Here is an 18,786-nt window from a genome sequence, read left to right as displayed (position 1 = left end):
CTGATAATGAGTGATGTTGAGCATCTTTTCATGTGTTTGTTAGCCATCTGTATGTCTTCTTTGGAGAAATGTCTATTTAGATCTTTGGCCCATTTTTTGATTGGGTCATTTATTTTTCTGGAGTTGAGCTGTAGGAGTTGCTTGTATATATTTTTTTTTTCACAGTATTTTTTCTATTTATTTAAAACCTTTTTATGTTTCACAGAAATTTTCATATGTTATACAAACTTTCATACCTTATGTTGATTATTAATTAAAAATATTTTTATTGATACTATGAAGGGCAGTTTTCCATCAAGTTAGGGTCAGTCACTCAGTCGTGTTCAACTCCTTACTCAAACTCATGTCCATCGAGTCGGTGATGCCATCAAAACATCTCATCCTCTATCGTCCCTTCTATTCCCATCTTCAATATTTCCCGCATCAGGGTCTTTTCAAATAAGTGAGTACTTCATACTGGGTGGTCAAAGTATTGGAGTTTCACCTTCAGCATCAGTCCTTCCAATGAACACCCAGGACTGATCTCCTTTAGGATGGACTGGTAGATCTCCTGGCAGTCTAAGGGACTTGCAAGAGTCTTCTCCAGCACCACAGTTCAAAAGCATCAATTCTTCGGTGCTCAGCTTTCTTCACAGTCCAACTCTCACTTCCATACATGACCACTGGAAAAACCATAGCCTTGACTAGATGGACCTTTGTTGGCAAAGTAATGTCTCTGCTTTTTAATAGGCTGTCTAGGTTGATCACAACTTTCCTTCCAAGGAGTAAGCATCTTTTAATTTCATGGCTTCAGTCACCATCTGAAGTAATTTTGGAGCCCTCCCAAATAAAGTCAGCCACTGTTTCCACTGTTTCCCCATCTATTTCCCATGAAGTGATGGGACCGGATGCCATGATCTGAGTTTTCTGAATGTTGAGCTTTAAGCCAACTTTTTCACTTTCCTCTTTCACTTTCATCAAGAGGCTCTTTAGTTCTTCTTCACTTTCTGCCATAAGGGTGGTGTCATCTGCATATCTGAGGTTATTGATATTTCTCCCAGCAATCTTGATTCTGGCTTGTGCTTCCTCCAGCCCAGCGTTTCCCATGATGTACTCTGCATATAAGTTAAATAAGTAGGGTGACAATATACAATTTAACTCAGATGACCATTATATCTACTACTGTGGGGAGGAATCCCTTAGAAGAAATCGAGTAGCCATCATAGTTAACAAAAGAGTTCGAAATGCAGGACTTGGGTGCAATCTCAAAAACGACAGAATGATCTCTCTTCGTTTCCAAGGCAAACCATTCAATATCATGGTAATCCAGGTCTATGCCCCAACCAGTATTGCAGAAGAAGCTGAAGTTGAACAGTTATATGAAGACCTACAAGACCTTCTAGAACTAACACCCAAAAAAGATGTCCTTTTCATTATAGGGGACTGGAATGCAAAAGTAGGAAACCAAGAAACACCTGGAGTAACAGGCAAATTTGGCCTTGGAGTATAAAATGAAGCAGGGCAAAGACTAATAGAGTTCTGCCAAGAGTATGTACTGGTCATAGCAAACACCCTCTTCCAACAACAAAAGAGAAGACTCTATACATGGACATCACCAGAGGGTCAACACCGAAATCACATTGATTATATTCTTTGCAGCCAAAGATGGAGAAGCTCTATACAGTCAGCAAAAAACAAGACCAGGAGCTTGAGATCCCCGTGATCTTGTGGCTCAGATCATGAACTCTTTATTGCCAAATTCAGATTGAAATTGACGAAAGTGGAGAAAACCACTAGACCATCCAGGTATGACCTAAATCAAATCCAGTGGAAATGACAAATAGATGCAAGGGATTAGATCTTTTTTTTTTTTTTTTTTGCTTAATAAAATTCCTATTAAACTCGACGTTTGCCCATGAGGAAATATCAATATATAATCAGAGGACTACAGCTTTTATCAAAAAATATTTTAAGAGACACATTGTATTTAGATTGCTGAAGAGTTGTAATGAACCCCTACTTTCAACTTAGGGGAAAAGGAAGCCCATCATTAAGCAATCTGTTGGGCAATGCCATGTTTAACTATTCTCATTGTTCGATTTTTTTTTTTTTTAACAATGTATTTTTATTTTTTTTATTTTTTTCTTTTTTTTAATTTCAGATATACACATGCTCCCCATCCTGAACCCTCCGCCCTCCCCCCTCCCCATACCATCCCCCTGGGCCTTCCCAGCGCACCAGCCCCAAGCATCCAGCATCGTGCACTGAACCTGGACTGGCATCTCGTTTCATACATGACATTTCACATGTTTCAATGCCATTCTCCCAAGTATATTTTTGAGATTAGTTGTTTGTCGGTTGCTTCATTTGCTATTATTTTCTTCCATTCTGAAGGCTGTCTTTTCACCTTGCTGATAGTTTCCTTTGATGTGCAGAAGCTTTTAAGTTTAATTAGGTCCCATTTGTTTATTTTTGCTTTTATTTCCAATATTCTGGGAGGTGGGTCATAGAGGATCCTGCTGTGATGTATGTCAGAGAGTGTTTTGCCTATGTTCTCCTCTAGGAGTTTTATAGTTTCTGGTCTTACGTTGAGATCTTTAATCCATTTTGAGTTTATTTTTGTATATGGTGATCCAGCAATCCCACTGCTGGGCATACACACTGAGGAAACCAGAAGGGAAAGAGACACGTGTACCCCAATGTTCATCGCAGCACTGTTTATAATAGCCAGGACATGGAAGCAACCTAGATGTCCATCAGCAGATGAATGGATAAGAAAGCTGTGGTACATATACACAATGGAGTATTACTCAGCCATTAAAAAGAATACATTTGAATCAGTTCTAATGAGGTGGATGAAACTGGAGCCTATTATACAGAGTGAAGTAAGCCAGAAGGAAAAACACCAATACAGTATACTAACGCATATATATGGAATTTAGAAAGATGGTAACAATAACTCTGTATACGAGACAGCAAAAGAGACACTGATGTATAGAACAGTCTTATGGACTCTGTGGGAGAGGGAGAGGGTGGGAAGATTTGGGAGAATGGCATTGAAACATGTGAAATGTCATGTATGAAACGAGATGCCAGTCCAGATTCAATGCATGATGCTGGATGCTTGGGGCTGGTGCACTGGGACGACCCAGAGGGATGGTATGGGGAGGGAGGAGGGTTCAGGATAAATTTTAAGAAAAAAAAAAAAAAAGAATTTTCCACAGTTTGTTGTGATCCACACAGTCAAAGGCTTTGGCATAGTCAATAAAGCAGAAATAGATGCTAAAAAAAAAAAAAAAAAAAAAACACTTTCTAACACCATACACAAAAATAAACTCAAAATGGATTAAAGATCTAAATGTAAGACCGGAAACTATAAAACTCCTAGAGGAAAAGATAGGCAAAACACTCTCTGACATAAACCACAGCAGGATCCTCTATGACCAACCTCCCAGAGTAATGGAAATAAAAGCAAAAATATACAAATGAGACCTAATTAAATTTAAAAACTTTTGCATAATGAAGGAAACTATATGCAAGGTGAAAAGACAGCTTTCAGAATAGCAAATGAAGCAACTGACAAATTAATCTCAAAAAAAAAAAAAAAAAACAAGAAACTCCTGAAGCTCAATTCCACAAAAATACATGACCCAATCAAAAATGGGCCAAAGAACTAAATAGACATGTCTCCAAAGAAGACATACAGATGACAAACAACACATGAAAAGATGCTCAACATCACTCATTATTAGAGAAATGCAAATCAAAACCTCAATGAGGTACCATCTCAGGCTAGACAGAATGGCTGCTATCAAAAAGTCTACAAAAAATAAATACTGGAGAGGTTGTGGGGAAAAGGGAACCCTCTTACACTATTGATGGGAATGCAAACTAGTACAGCCACTATGAAGAACAATGTGGAGATTCCTTAAAAAACTAGAAGTAGAACTGCCATACTACCCAGCAATCCCACTGCTGGGCATACACACTGGGAAAACGAGAATTAAAAGAGGCACGTGTTCCCCAATGTTCATCACAGCACTGTTTTCAACAGTCGGGACATGGAAGCAACCTAGATGTCCATTGGCTGCTGCTGCTGCTGCTGCTGCTGCTAAGACGCGTCAGTTGTGTCTGACTCTGTGTGACCCCATAGACAGCAGCCCACCAGGACTCCTTGTTCATCACCAACTTCCGGAGTTCACCCAAACTCATGTCCATCAAGTCAGTGATGACATCCAGCCATCTTATCTTCTGTTGTCCCCTTCTCCTCTTGCCCCTAATCCCTCCCAGAATCAGAATCTTCCAATGAGTCAACTCTTTCCATGAGGTGGCCGAAGTATTGGAGTTTCAGCTCTACCATCAGTCCTTCCAAAGAACACGCAGGACTGATCTCCTTTAGAAGAGACTGGTTGGATCTCCTTGTGGTCCAAGGGACTCCTAAGAGTCTTCTCCAACACCACAGTTCAGAAGCATCAATTCTTCTGTGCTCAGGTTTCTTCACAGTCCAACTTTCACATCCATACATGACCACTGGAAAAAACCATAGCCTTGACCAGATGGACCTTGATTGGCAAAGTAATATCTCAGCTTTTGAATATGCTATCTAGGTTGGTCATAACGTTCCTTCCAAAGACTAAGCATCTTTTAATTTCATGGCTGCAATCACCATCTGCACTGATTTTGGAGCCCCCAAAAATAAAGTCTGACATGGTTTCCGTTGTTTCTCCATCTATTTCCCATGAAGTGATGGGACCAGATTCCATGATGTTAGTTTTCTGAAAATTGAGTTTTAAGCCAACTTTTTCACTTTCCTCTTTCACTTTCATCAAGAGGCTTTTTAGTTCCTCTTCACTTTCTGCTGTAAGGGTGGTGACATCTGCATATCTGAGGTTATTGATATTTCTCCTGGCAATCTTGATTCCAGCTTGTGCTTCTTCCAGCCCAGCATTTCTCATGATGTACTCTGCATATAAGTTAAATAAGCAGGGTGACAATATACAGTCTTGATGTATTCGTTTTCCTATTTGGAACCAGTCTGTTGTTCCATGCCCAGTTGTAACTGTTGCTTCCTGACCTGCATACAGGTTTCTCAAGAGGCAGGTTGGCTGGTCTGATATTCCCATCTCTTTCAGAACTCTCCACAGTTTACTGTGATCCACACAATCAAACCTTTGGCATAGTCAATAAAGCAGAAATAGATGTTTTTCTGGAACTCTGTTCCTTTTTCCATAATCCAGCAGATGTTGGCAATTTGATCTCTGATTCTTCTGCTTTTTCTAAAACCGGCTTGAACATCTGGAAGTTAACAGTTCATGAATTGCTGAAGCCTGGCTTGGAGAATTTTGAGCATTACTTTACTAGCGTGTGAGATGAGTGCAATTGTGCGGTAGTTTGAGCATTCTTTGGCATTGCCTTTCTTTGGGATTGGAATGAAAACTGACCTTTTCCAGTCCTGTGACCACTGCTGAGTTCTCCAAATTTGTGGGCATATTGAGTGCAGCACTTTCACAGCATCATCTTTCAGGATTTGGAAGAGCTCAACTGGAATTCCATCACCTCCACTAGCTTTGTTCACAGTGATGCTTTCTAATGCCCACTTGACATCACATTCCAGGATGTCTGGCTCTAGGTGAGTGATCACACCATCGTGATTATCTGGGTTGTGAAGCTCTTTTTTGTACAGTTCTTCTGTGTATTCTTGCCACTTCTTAATATCTTCTGCTTCTGTTAGGTTCATACCATTTCTGTCCTTTACCGATCCTATCTTTGCATGAAATATTCCCTTAGTGTCTCTTATTTTCTTGAAGAGATCTCTAGTCTTTCCCATTCTGTTGTTTTCCTCTATTTCTTTGCATTGATCGCTTAGAAGGCTTTCTTATCTCTTCTTGCTATTCTTTGGAACTCTGCATTCAGATGCTTATATCTCTCCTTTTCTCCTTTGCTTTTCACTGCTCTTCTTTTCACAGCTATTTGTAAGGCCTCCCAGACAGCCATTTTGCTTTTTTGCATTTCTTTTCCCTGTGGATGGTCTTGATCTCTGTCTCCTGTACAATATCACAAACCTCTGCATAGTTCATCAGGTACTCTGTCTATCAGATCTAGTCCCTTAAATCTATTTCTCACTTCCACTGTATAATTATAAGGGATTTGATTTAGGTCATACCTGAATGGTCTAGTAGTTTTCCCTACTTTCTTCAATTTAATTCGGAATTTGGCAATAAGGAGCTCATGATCTGAGCCACAGTCAGCTCCCGGTCTTGTTTTTGCTGACGGTATAGAGCTTCTCCATCTTGGCTACAAAGAATATAATCAGTCTGACTTCAGTGTTGACTGTCTGATGATGTACATGTGTAAAGTCTTCTCTTGTGTTGTTGGAAGAGAGTGTGTGCTATGACCAGTGCATTCTCTTGTCAAAACTCTATTAGCTTTTGCCCTGCTTCATTCCGTATTCCAAGGCCAAATTGGCCTATTACTGCAGGTGTTTCATAACTTCCTACTTTTGCATTCCAGTCTGCTATAATGAAAAGAACATCTTTTTTGGGTGTTAGTTCTAAAAGGTCTTTTAGGTCTTCATAGAACCGTTCAACTTCAGCTTCTTCAGTGTTACTGGTTGGAGCATAGACTTCGATTACTGTGATATTGAGTGGTTTGCCTTGGAAATGAACAGAGATCATTCTGTCGTTTTTGAGATTGCATCCAAGTACTGCATTTCAGACTCTTGTTGACCATGATGGCTACTCCATTTCTTCTAAGGGATTCCTGCCTGCAGTAGTAGATATAATGGTCATCTGAATTAAATTCACCCATTCAAGTCCATTTTAGTTTGCTGATTCCTAGAATGTCAACGTTCATTCTTTCCATCTCCTGTTTGACTACTTCTAGTTTGCCTTGATTCATGGACCTAACATTTCAGGTTCCTATGCAATATTGCTCTTTACAGCATCAGACCTTGCTTCTACCACCAAATACATCCACAACTGGGTATTGTTTTTGCTTTGGCTCCATCCCTTTATTCTTTCTGGAGTTATTTCTCCACTGATCTCCAGTAGCATATTGGGCACCTACCAACCTGGGGAGTTCCTCTTTCAGTATCCTATCATTTTGCCTTTTCATACTGTTCATGGGGTTGTCAAGGCAAGTATACTGAAGTGCTTTGCCATTCCCTTCTCCAGTGACCACTTTCTTTCAGACCTCTCCACCATGACCCTCCCATCTTGGGTGGCCCCACACGGCATGGCTTAGTTTCACTGAGTTAGACAAGGCTGTGGTCCGTGTGACCAGATTGACTAGTTTTCTGTGATTATGACTTAGTGTCTGCCCTCTGATGCCTCTTTCAACACCTACTGTCTTACTTGGGTTTCTCTTACCTTGGACGTGGGGTATCTCTTCACAGCTGTTCCAGCAAAGCACAGCTGCTGCTCCTTACCTTGGACAAAGGGTATCTCCTGACATCCGCCCCTCCTGACCTTGAACATGGAGTAGGTCCTCTCAGCCCTCCTGCATGCACGCAGCAACTGCTTGCCTTTGCTACGGCCATCTGGGGCGGCAGCAGTTCCAACTTGGTCTCCATCAGGCAGCCGGGGGCTTAGGGCTCCACAACCCTGGCCCCCTCACCTAGGCTACCTCCTTAGGGTGTTGTGATCCCGGGGCTGGGGGCTCAGGGGAGGCTCAGTCGAAGGAACACGGTGGCGGAGAGCAAGCCGCCAGCTCGCCAGTAATGGAATATTACTCAGCTATTAAAAAATAATGCATTTGAATCAGTTCTAATGAGTTGGATGAAACTGGAGCCTATTATACATAGTGAGTGAAGTCGCCCAGTCGTATCAGACTCTTTGTGACCCCATGGACTGTAGCCTACCAGGCTCCTCTGTCCATGGGATTTTCCAGACAAGAATACTTCAGTGGGTTGCTGTTTCCTTCTCTAGGGGGGGTCTTCCAAACCCAGGGATCGAACCCAGGTCTCCTGCATTGTTGGCAAATGCTTTTACCATCTGAGCCACCAGGGAAGTCTGACATATATAGTGAAGTAAGTCTGAAAGAAAAACACCAATACAGTATATTAATGCATATATATGGAATTTAGAAAGATGGTAATGATGACCCTATATGCAAGACAGCAAAAGAGACTCAGATGTAGAGAACAGTATTTTGGACTCTGTGGGAGAAGGCGAGGGTGGGATGATTTGAGAGAATAGCACTGAAACATGTATATTATCATATGTGAAATTGATATCCAGTCCAGGTTTGATGCATGAGACAGGGTGCTCAGGGCTGGTGCACTGGGATGAGCCTGAGGGATGGGATGGGGAGAGAAGTGGGAGGGAATTTAGGATGGGGAACAAATATACACCCATGGCTGATTCATGTCAATGTATGGCAAAAACCGCTACAATATTTTAAAATAATTATCCTCCAATTAAAATTAATTAATTAATTTTTAAAAATTGATGGAGAAGTAAAAAAGTTTTCAGACAAGCAAAAGTTATGAGAATTCAGTACCACCAAACCAGGTTTACAAGAAATGTTAAAGGGAATTATATAGCCAAGAAATACACGGGGAGTAGAAATAGCTACAAAATCGACCCCAAACAATTAAGAAAATGACAATGGGAACATATATATCAATAATTACTTCAAATGTAAATAGATTAAATTCTTTACCAAAGACACAGACTGACTGAATGGATTAAAAAAAAAAAAAAAAAAACAAGACCCATATATATATACTGTCTACAAAAAACCCACTTGAGACCTAAAGACACATATAGACTGAAAGTGAGATGATGGGAAAATATATTTCATGCAAATGGGAAGCAAAAGAAAGCTGGAATAGCAATCCTCATATCAGACAAAATAGACCTCAAAATAAAGAAGATTACAAGAATTAAGGAAAAACACTACATAATGATCAAGGGATCAATCCAAAAGGAAGACAAAACAATTGTAAATATCTATGCATCCAAACGGAGAAGGCGATGGCACCCCACTCCAGTACTGTTGCCTGGAAAATCCATGGACAGAGGAGCCTGGTAGGCTGCAGTCCATGGGGTAGCAAAGAATCGGACACGACTTAGTGACCTCACTTTCACTTTTCATTTTCATGCACTGGAGAAGGAAATGGCAACCCACTCCAGTGTTCTTGCCTGGAGAATCCCAGAGACGGGGGAGGCTGGTGGGCTGCCATCTATGGGGTTGCACAGAGTCGGACATGACTGAAGCGACTTAGCAACAGCAGCAGCAGCATGCATCCAAAATAGGAGCACCCCAATACATAAAAAATTAAACACTAACAGACATAAAAGGAGAAATTGACAGTGACACAATAATAGTAGGAGACTTTAACACCCCACTCACACCAATGGGCAGATCATGAAAAAAGAAAATTAATAAGGAAACTCAAGTCTTATATGATACACTAGATGAGATAGATCTCATTGATATCTTCAGGACATTCCATCCAAATGCAAAAGAATACTACTTCTTTTCAAGTGCACATGGAACATTCCCCAGGATAGACCACATCTTGAGTCACAAATCAAGCCTCAGTAAATAAGAAAATTGAAATCATATCAAGCATCTTCTCTGACCACAATGCTATGAGAGTGGATATCAATTAGAAGAAAAAAAAAACTGTAAGAAACACAAACACATGGAGATTAAACAACACGTTTCTAAATAACCAACAGTTTACTGAAGAAATCAAAAGGGAAATCAAAAAAATTTCTAGAAGCAAATGACAATGCAAACACACAATTCAAAACCCATGGGATGAAGCAAAAGAAGTTCTAAGAGTAAAGTTTATAGCAATACAATCCTACCTCAAGAAACAAACAAACAAACCAAAAAACAAACAAACAAACAAACAAAAAACATTGAATAGACAATGTAACTTTACATCTAAAACAACTGGAAAAAGAAGAAGAAGAAAAAATTATTAGAAGGAAAGAAATCATAAAGATCCAAGCAGAAATAAATGAAAAAGAAATGAAAAACAATAATAAGGATTAATAAAACTAAAAGCTGGTTCTTTGAAAAGAAAAACAAAATTGACAAGCCTTTAGCCAGATTCATCAAGAAAAAAGAGAGAATAATCAAATCAACAAAATTAGAATTGAAAAAGCAGAAGTTACAACAAACCATGCAGAAATACAAAGAATTATAACAGACTAACTATTATGAACAACTATATGGCAATAAAATGGATAACCTGGGAGAAATGCACAGGTTCTTAGAAAAGTTCAACCTTCCAAGCCTGAACCAGGAAGAAATAGAAATTATGAATAACCCAATTGCAAGCACTGAAAATGAAGCTGTGATAAAAAAAAAAAAAAAACTCCCAGAAAACAAAAGCCCAGGACCAGATGGCTTCACAAGAGACTTCTATCAAACATTTAGAGAAGAGCTAATGCCTATCTTTCTAAAGGTCTTTCAAAAAATTGCAGAGCAAGGAACACTTCCAAACTAATTGTATGAGGCCATCATCAACCTGATACCAAAACCAGACAAAGATCCCACAGAAAGAGAAAACTACAGGCCAATATCACTGATGAACATAGATGCAAAAATCCTCAACAAAATTTTAGCAAACAGAATTCAGCAGCACATCAAAATTTCAAACACCATGATCAAGTTGGGTTTATTCCTGGAATGCAAGGATTCTTCAATATATGTAAATCAAACAGTGTGATATACTATATTAACAAATTGAAAGATAAAAACCATATGATAATCTCAATAGATGAATAAAAAGCCTTTGACAAAATTCAGCACCCATTTGTTATTAAAACTCCTCAAAAGCTGGGCATAGAAGGAACCTACCTCAACACAGTAAAGGCCATTTTTGATAAGCCTACAGCAAACATTATTCTCAATGGTGAATAACTGAAAGCATTCCCCCTAAGATCAGGGACAAGACAAGAGTGTCCACTCCAACATTATTGGTCAACATAGTTCTGGAAGACCTAGCTACAGTAATCAGAGAAGAAAAAGAAATAAAAGGAATCCAGATCAGAAAAGAAGAAATAAAGCTCTCACTGTATGCAGATAACATGATACTGTACATAGAAAACCCTAAAGATAGTATCAGAAAATTACTAGAGCTAATCACTGAATTTAGCAAAGTTGCAGGATATGAAATCAATACACAGAAATCACTTGCATTTCTATATACTAACAATGGAAAATCAGAAAGAGAAACTTAGGAATCAATCCCATTCACCATTGCAACAAAAAGAATTAAATATCTAGGAATAAACTTATCTAAGGAGACAAAAAAACTGTATGCAGAAAATTATAAGACACTAATGAAAGAAATCAAAGATGACATAAACAGAGAGATATTCCATTTTCCTGGGTAGGAAGAATCAATATTGTGAAAATGACTATACTACCAAATGCAATCTACAGATTCAGTGTTTCCCCTCTCAAATGACCAATGGCATTTTTCACAGAACTATAACAAAATATTTCACAATTCATATGGAAACACAAAAGACCCTGAATAGCCAAATTAGTCTTAAGAAAGAAGAATGGAGCTGGGGGAATCAACCTTCCTGACTTCAGATTATACTACAAAGATATGATCATCAAGACAGTATGCTACTGGCACAAAAACAGAAATATAGACCAATTGAATAAGATTGAAAGCCCAGAAATAAACCCATGCACCTATGGGTACCTTATTTTTGACAAAGGAGGCAAGAAAACACAATGGGGCAAAGAATACCCCTTCAATAAATGGTGCTTGGAAAACTGGACAGCTACATATAAAAGAATGATACAGGATGCTTGGGGCTGGTGCACTGGGATGACCCAGAGGGATGGTGTGGGGAGGGAGGTGGGAGGGGGGTTCAGGATTGGGAACATGTGTACACCTGTAGCAGATTCATGTTGATGTGTGGCAGAACCAATACAATATTGCAAAGTAATTAGCCTCCAATTAAAATAAATAAATTTAAATTAAAAAAAGAAGAACATTTCCTAACACCATACACAAAGATAAACTCAAAATGGATTAAAGACCTAAATGTAAGACAAGAAACTAAAAATCCTAGAGGAAAATATAGGCAGAACACTCGATGACATAAATCAAGGCAAGATCCTCTATGAATCACCTCTTCAGTTCAGTTCAGTTCAGTCGGTCAGTCGTTTCTGACTCTTTGTGACCCCATGAATTGCAGCATGCCAGGACACCCTGTCCATCACCAACACCCAGAGTACACCCAAACCCATGTCCATTGTGTCGGTGGTGCCATCAAACCATCTCATCCTCTGTCATCCCCTTCTCCTCCTACCCTCAATCTTTCTCAGCATCAGGGTCTTTCCAAATGAGTCAGCTCTCCGCATCAGGTGGCCAAAGTTTTAGGGTTTCAGCTTCAACATCAGTCCCTCCAATGAACACCCAGGACTGATCTCCTTTAGGATGGACTGGTTGGATCTCCTTGCAGTCCAAGGGTCTCTCAAGAGTCTTCTCCAACACCACAGTTCAAAAGCATCAAGTACTCAACGCTCAGTTTTCTTTATAGTCCAACTCTCACATCCAGACATGACTACTGGAAAAACCATAGCCTTTACTAGACGGACCTTTGTTGGCAAAGTAATGTCTCTGCTTCTTAATATGCTGTCTAGGTTGGTCATAACTTTTCCTTCCAAGGAGCAAGCATCTTTTAATTTCATGGTTGCAATCACCATCTGAACTGATTTTGGAGCCCACAAAAATAAAGTCAGCCACTGTTTCCACTGTTTCCCCATCTATTTCCCATGAAGTGATGGGAAAGGATGCCATGATCTTAGTTTTCTGAATATTGAGCTTTAGGCCAACTTTTTCACTCTCCTCTTTCATTTCATCAAGAGGCTCTTTAGTTCTTCTTCACTTCCTGCCATAAGGGTGGTGTCATCTGCATATCTGAGCTTATTGATGTTTCTTCTGCCAATCTTGATTTCAGTTTGTGCTTCCTCCAGCCCAGCATTTCTCATGATATACTCTGCATATAAGTTAAATAAGCAGGGTGACAATATACAGCCTTGACATACTCTTTCCTATTTGGAACCAGTCTGTTGTTACATGTCCAGTTCTAACTGTTGCTTCCTGACCTGCATACAGGTTTCTCAAGAGGTTCCATTACTCTAAAAACCACCTCTTAGAGTAACAGAAAGAAAAAATAAAAGTAAACAAGTGATACCTGATTAAACTTAAAATCTTTTCATAGCAAAGGAAACTATAAGCAAGGTGAAAAGACAGCCCTCAGAATCGGAGAAAATAATAGCAAATGAAACAACTGACAAAAGATTAATTTCCAAAACATACAAGCAGCTCATACAACTGAATGCCAGAAAAACAAACAACCCAATCAAAAAGTGAGCAAGAAACCTAAACAGACATTTCTCCAAAGAAGACATACTGATGGCTAACAAACACATGAAAAGATGCTCAACATCGCTCATTATTAGAGAAATGCAAATCGAAACTACAATGAGATATCACCTCACACCGGTCAGAATAGCCATCATCAAAAAGTCTACAAACAATAAATGCTGGAGAGTGTGTGGAGAAAAGGGAACGCTCTTGCACTGTTGGTGGGAATGTAAATTGGTACAGGCACTATGGAAGACGATATGGAGATTCCTTAAAAAACTAGGAATAAAACCACCATATGACCCAGCAATTCCACTCCTAGGCATATGCCCTGATGAAACAAAAATTGAAAAAGACACATGTATACCATTGTTCACTGCAGCACTATTTGCAGTAGCTAGAACCTGGAAGCAACCTAGATGTCCATCAATAGATGAATGGATAAATAAGTTGTAGTACATATACACAATACCCAGCCATAAAAATGAACACATTTGAGTCAGTTCTGATGAGGTGGATAAACCTAGAACCTATTATACAGAGTGAAGTGTGTCAGAAAGAGAAAGATAAATTCCATATTCTAACATATATATATAATCTAGAAAAAATGGCACTGAAGAATTTACTTTTAGGGCAACAGTGGAAAAACAGACATCGAGAATAGACTTATGGACTTGGGGAGAGGGGAGGAGAGAGAGAGATGTGTGGAAAGAGTTACCTGGAAACTTACATTACCATATGTAAAATAGATAGCCAACGAGAATTTGCTCTATGGCTCAGGAAACTCAAACAGTGGCTCTGTATCAGTCTAGAGCTGTGGGATGGGGTGGGAGATGTGAGGGAGGTTCAAAAGGGAGGGGGTATATGTATACTTATGGCTGATTCATGTTGAGGTTTGACAGAAAACAAAATTCTGTAAAACAAGTATCCTTCAATAAAAAAAAAAAAAATTAAAATTCTACAGATAGCAAATGCTCAAGAATGTGTGGAGAAAAGGGAACCCTCCTGAAATATTGATGGGAATGTAAATTGGCACAGCCTTTATGTAGAACAGTACGGAAATTCCTTTAAAAGCTAAAATTTGTGTTACCATATTATCCTGCAATATGACTCCTGGGCATATATCCAGAGAAAACTCTAAATCGAAAAGATGCATGCACTACAATGTTAATGACAGCACTATTTACAATAGCTAAGACATGAAAGCAACCTAGATGTCCATCGACAGATGAATAGATAAAGAAGATGTGGTACATGTATACAGTGGAATACTATCAGCCAGAAGTAATGCTACTTGGACTTCAAGGAGATCAAACCAGTCAATCATAAAGGAAATCAGTCCTGAATATTCATTAGAAGGACTGATGCTGAAGCTAAAATTCCAATCCTTCAGCCACCTGATACAAAGAACTGACTCATTGGAAAAGACCCTGATGCTGGGAAAGATTCAAGGCAGGAAGAAAAGGGAGGCGACAGAGGATGAAATGGTTGGATGGTATCACTGACTCGATGGACATGAGTTTGAGCAAGCTCCGGGAGTTGGTGATGGACAGGGAAGCCTGGCATGCTGCAGTCCATGGGGTCACAGAGAGTTGGACACGACTGAGCAACTGAACTGAACTTAATGCTACTTGCAGCCACATGGATGGACCTAGAGATTAACATACTAAGTGAAGTCAGACAAAGACAAATACCATATGATATCACTTATATGTGGAATCTAAAATATGATAACAAATGAAATTACTTTCAAAACAGAAACAGACACATAGACATAGAAAACAAAATCATGGTTACCAAAGTGGAAAGGGGATGGGGCAGGGATAAATTAAGAGTTTGGGATTAGCAGACACAAACTACTGTATATAAAATAGGTAAACAACAAAGTCATACTGCATAGCACAGGGAACTCTATCCAATATCCTGTAATAAACCATAATGGAAAATAACATGAAATACACACACACACACTCATACACACACACACATATATATATATATATATGCACACACACACATACATATATATATGCATATATACATACACATATATATATATATATAACTTTGTTGTATACCAAAAATTAACACAACATTACAAATCAGCTATACTTCATTAAAAAAAAAAAAAAGAAGAAGTAGCAAATCGTCAAACGGAGCAAGTGTCAGCAAACCAGAACCCACAAGCCAAGTGTGACCTGTTTCCTGTCTTTGTAAATAAAATTTTATTGGCCCCCACACATGCCTGTTTGTTTATGTATTGTCTATATCTTCCTTTATGTTAAACAGTTAGAGCTGAGTAGTTGCAATTAAAATCATATGACTTGAAAAGAAGGTCTAAAATATTTATTATCTTGGCCTTTACAAAAGAAAGTTTACTGATACCTGTCTTCATTTCAGTTCAGTTCAGTTCAGTCGCTCAGTCCTGTCCAACTCTTTGTGACCCCATGAATTGCAGCCCTCCAGGCCTCCCTGTCCATCACCAACTCCCAGAGTTCACTCAGACTCACGTCCATCAAGTCACTGATGCCATCCAGCCATCTCATCCTCTGCCGTCCACTTCTTCTCCTGCCCCCAATCCCTCCCAGCATCAGAGTCTTTTCCAATGAGTCAACTCTTCGCATGAGGTGGCCAAAGTACTGGAGTTTCAGCTTTAGCATCATTCCTTCCAAAGAAATCTCAGGGCTGATCTCCTTCAGAATGGACTGGTTGGATCTCCTTGAAGTCCAAGGGACTCTCAAGAGTCTTCGCCAACACCACAGTTCAAAAGCATCAATTCTTCAGCACTCAGCTTTCTTCACAGTCCAACTCTCACATCCATACATGACCACTGGAAAAACCATAGCCTTGAATAGATGGACCTTTGTTGGCAAAGTAATGTCTCTGCTTTTGAATATGCTATCTAGGTTGGTCATAACTTTCCTTCCAAGGAGTAAGTCTCTTTTAATTTCATGGCTGCAGTCACCATCTGCAGTGATTTTGGAGCCCCCCAAAAATAAAGTCTGACACTGTTTCCACTGTTTCCCCATCTATTTCCCATGAAGTGATGGGACCAGATGCCATGATCTTCGTTTTCTGAATGTTGAGTTGTAAGCCAACTTTTTCACTCTCCTCTTTCACCTTCATCAAGAGGCTTTTTAGTTCCTCTTCACTTTCTGCCATAAGGGTGGTGTCATCTGCATATCTGAGGTTGTTGATATTTCTCCCGGCAATCTTGCTTCCAGCTTGTGCTTCTTCCAGTCCAGCGTTTCTCATGATGTACTCTGCATATAAGTTAAATAAGCAGGGTGACAATATACAGCCTTGACGTACTCTTTTTCCTATTTGGAACCAGTCTGTTGTTCCATGTCCAGTTCTAACTGTTGCTATTAAATAATCTTTGAGTGGGCCTGATAGACTATGTTCCAGTATAATGCTTAATGGCTATGCAATTCACATTTTGCCTTATTGCCAAGTTTTGGATATTCTTCCTAAATACCCCTCTTTGAATCTCACTCCCTTATATCCATTACATCCCTTACATCCAGCACAGATCTCCCTACTTGGGTCTCACTCATTGATTTCTGCTTCTTCCTAACAGGAAATCGTAACTGCTTTTGGAGCCCCTGGAGATCAGAAGGATGAACCATGGCCTGGAAGAATCCGACCACTAACTTTCTTTGTCTGTGTCTCCCACCAGGCCTGCCTGTCATGTCATCAGCAAATTCACCGGAATGCACCTATATGCCCTCTGTGCAAAGCCAAGAGTCGGTCCAGGAATCCCAAAAAGCCAAAACGGAAGCAGGATGAATGAAGAGAGGGAGAACACTTAGAGCTCTGCAGCTCATGACCCCTCCCCTTGACCAGAGTGATTGATGTTTCCATGTGAAAGAACCCTTCCCCACTTCTATTTAATGTGATAGAAGCACAACCCCCCTCTCACTTTGCTTTTATTTCTTTCTGCTGTCAGAGTTTCTGGTTTAGGAAGAGATGTTGTTCAGGTGCTAATGACAGTTGTGTCTGAAGGTCCCTTCTCTCTCAGCCACATTTTAACCCCTGCCCTTGTTAGGAAACAAGGGAAGGGCAGAAATCCCAGATGTGATTCTCTGTCTCTTGCTTCTGAGGCCTAGTGCCTAAGGCCTGAGGGCTGAGTAGTCCCATATCTTGTTTCAGGTGAAGGTTCCAGTGTTCCCCCTCCCTGTACTTTTATCTTAGGCTCTGAAGGGACAACATTCTTTTTTCTGGACTTTCCTGTAGGTTTGGTGCATATATCTCCCCACTCACACCCTCATCTCATCCTCAAGGCCCAGAGGTGGCTTGGACAAGCTCTCCTTTTTGTATTAATTTGGGAGGCCTAGCTGTTTTATTAGAGTTTACCACCCCATTACCCCCTACCCTGACAGTTTCCCAAATATACTAAAGTTCTCAGGTACCAGGTTATGTGTCTGAGGACCCTAAAATCTGTAGACTTTTCTCCAATAATAACCCTAGCTTTTGACAATTAGTAGTAGATGTTCCCCACAGTGAAATCAAGGAGCCAGACCTACTCTGCAAGTCCTGCCTAATTAATTTCCTAAGTGAGGGCTCTGCTACCAGGGCTGTATTAGGCTGGAGAGATTCCAGGATGACATTTGTGTTACTTTTTGTTCAAAACCATTACTCTAACACTTTACTCCAATGGTGTATCTTAGAGTTCAGAGTAATGGGTTGTGATTCAAGTGAATGCCAGTCACCTTACCATGCAGGTAAGTGGGACCTCTACTTCAGTCATCTCTCCCTCTCTTGGGTCGGCTTTCTTCTCTAAGGCAGCTTCAGCTCAGGTCAGCTTTTGGCGACTCCCTTTCTGGTGAATTGTGCAGGTGACTTTCCCTCTGAGAAGAAAAGATTCCAGTTTCCCCTAAGCCCTACAGCTCTTCCTTTTAAACTTAAGGGATGGGATGGGGACTGATGAAAAAATGTTGGCTTCAGGTATCAGGCCATGGCTGGGGAGGGGAGGATATTTTTCCTTCCTTTCTTAACTGTATTTTTAAGTTACCACAGTGTCTGTGTGTTCATAATATATAGAAGGTTCCTCTGCTCTTTGAAAGTAAGAGCATTATGTCTGTACAAATTCTTTTAAATAAACATTTGTTCATTGGAATAAATGCTGACTCAGTGCTTACTAGTGCCAGGTAATAGAAAAGATGCAATGCCATTTCCCCTTCTGGGTAGCACTTCTTCACTCTTTTTTATTCTACACTATAAATAAGAAAACCAGGAACATCACTGCATAATAATTTACCCTATTTTTATAATAATTTCCACTTATTCAGTGCCTACTCTGTGTCAGGTCTCTATGTAAGATGGTTTATATAAATGATTGTATTTGATTTTCAAAACATTTTAAGCTAAGTATTCTTATTGCCTTTTTCCAAAAATGTAAACTGAAGCTCAGAGAAGTAACTTGTACAGAGTTAAACAGACAGCTAGTAAGA

General features: G+C 39.8%; 1 protein-coding gene across 6 annotated transcripts in view; it reads left to right on the top strand.

Annotated features, from left to right (window-relative positions):
* The window catches only part of ZC4H2 (zinc finger C4H2-type containing), a 78,045-nt gene extending 59,589 nt beyond the window's left edge, over positions 1-18,456 (top strand). For 3 of the 6 annotated variants that reach the window (XM_086390100.1, XM_086390095.1, XM_086390098.1), the window contains one exon: positions 17,013-18,456. In XM_086390100.1, the coding sequence (XP_086246226.1) occupies positions 17,013-17,126 (114 nt within the window). In that variant the 3' untranslated portion in view covers positions 17,127-18,456. Of the gene's footprint in view, positions 1-2,140; positions 2,320-4,033; positions 4,693-17,012 lie in introns of those variants that run through there. The other 3 variants (XM_086390101.1, XM_086390097.1, XM_086390099.1) reach the window with 3 other exon arrangements.
* The last annotated feature ends 330 nt before the right edge of the window (positions 18,457-18,786 follow it).

This window comes from Bos grunniens, chromosome X, assembly GCF_055505025.1.
Source record: "Bos grunniens cultivar Pamir isolate PY7600 chromosome X, Bosgru_T2T1.0, whole genome shotgun sequence".
NCBI classification, from domain to species: Eukaryota; Metazoa; Chordata; class Mammalia; order Artiodactyla; family Bovidae; genus Bos; species Bos grunniens.
This window is presented reverse-complemented; position numbering and strand designations above follow the sequence as displayed.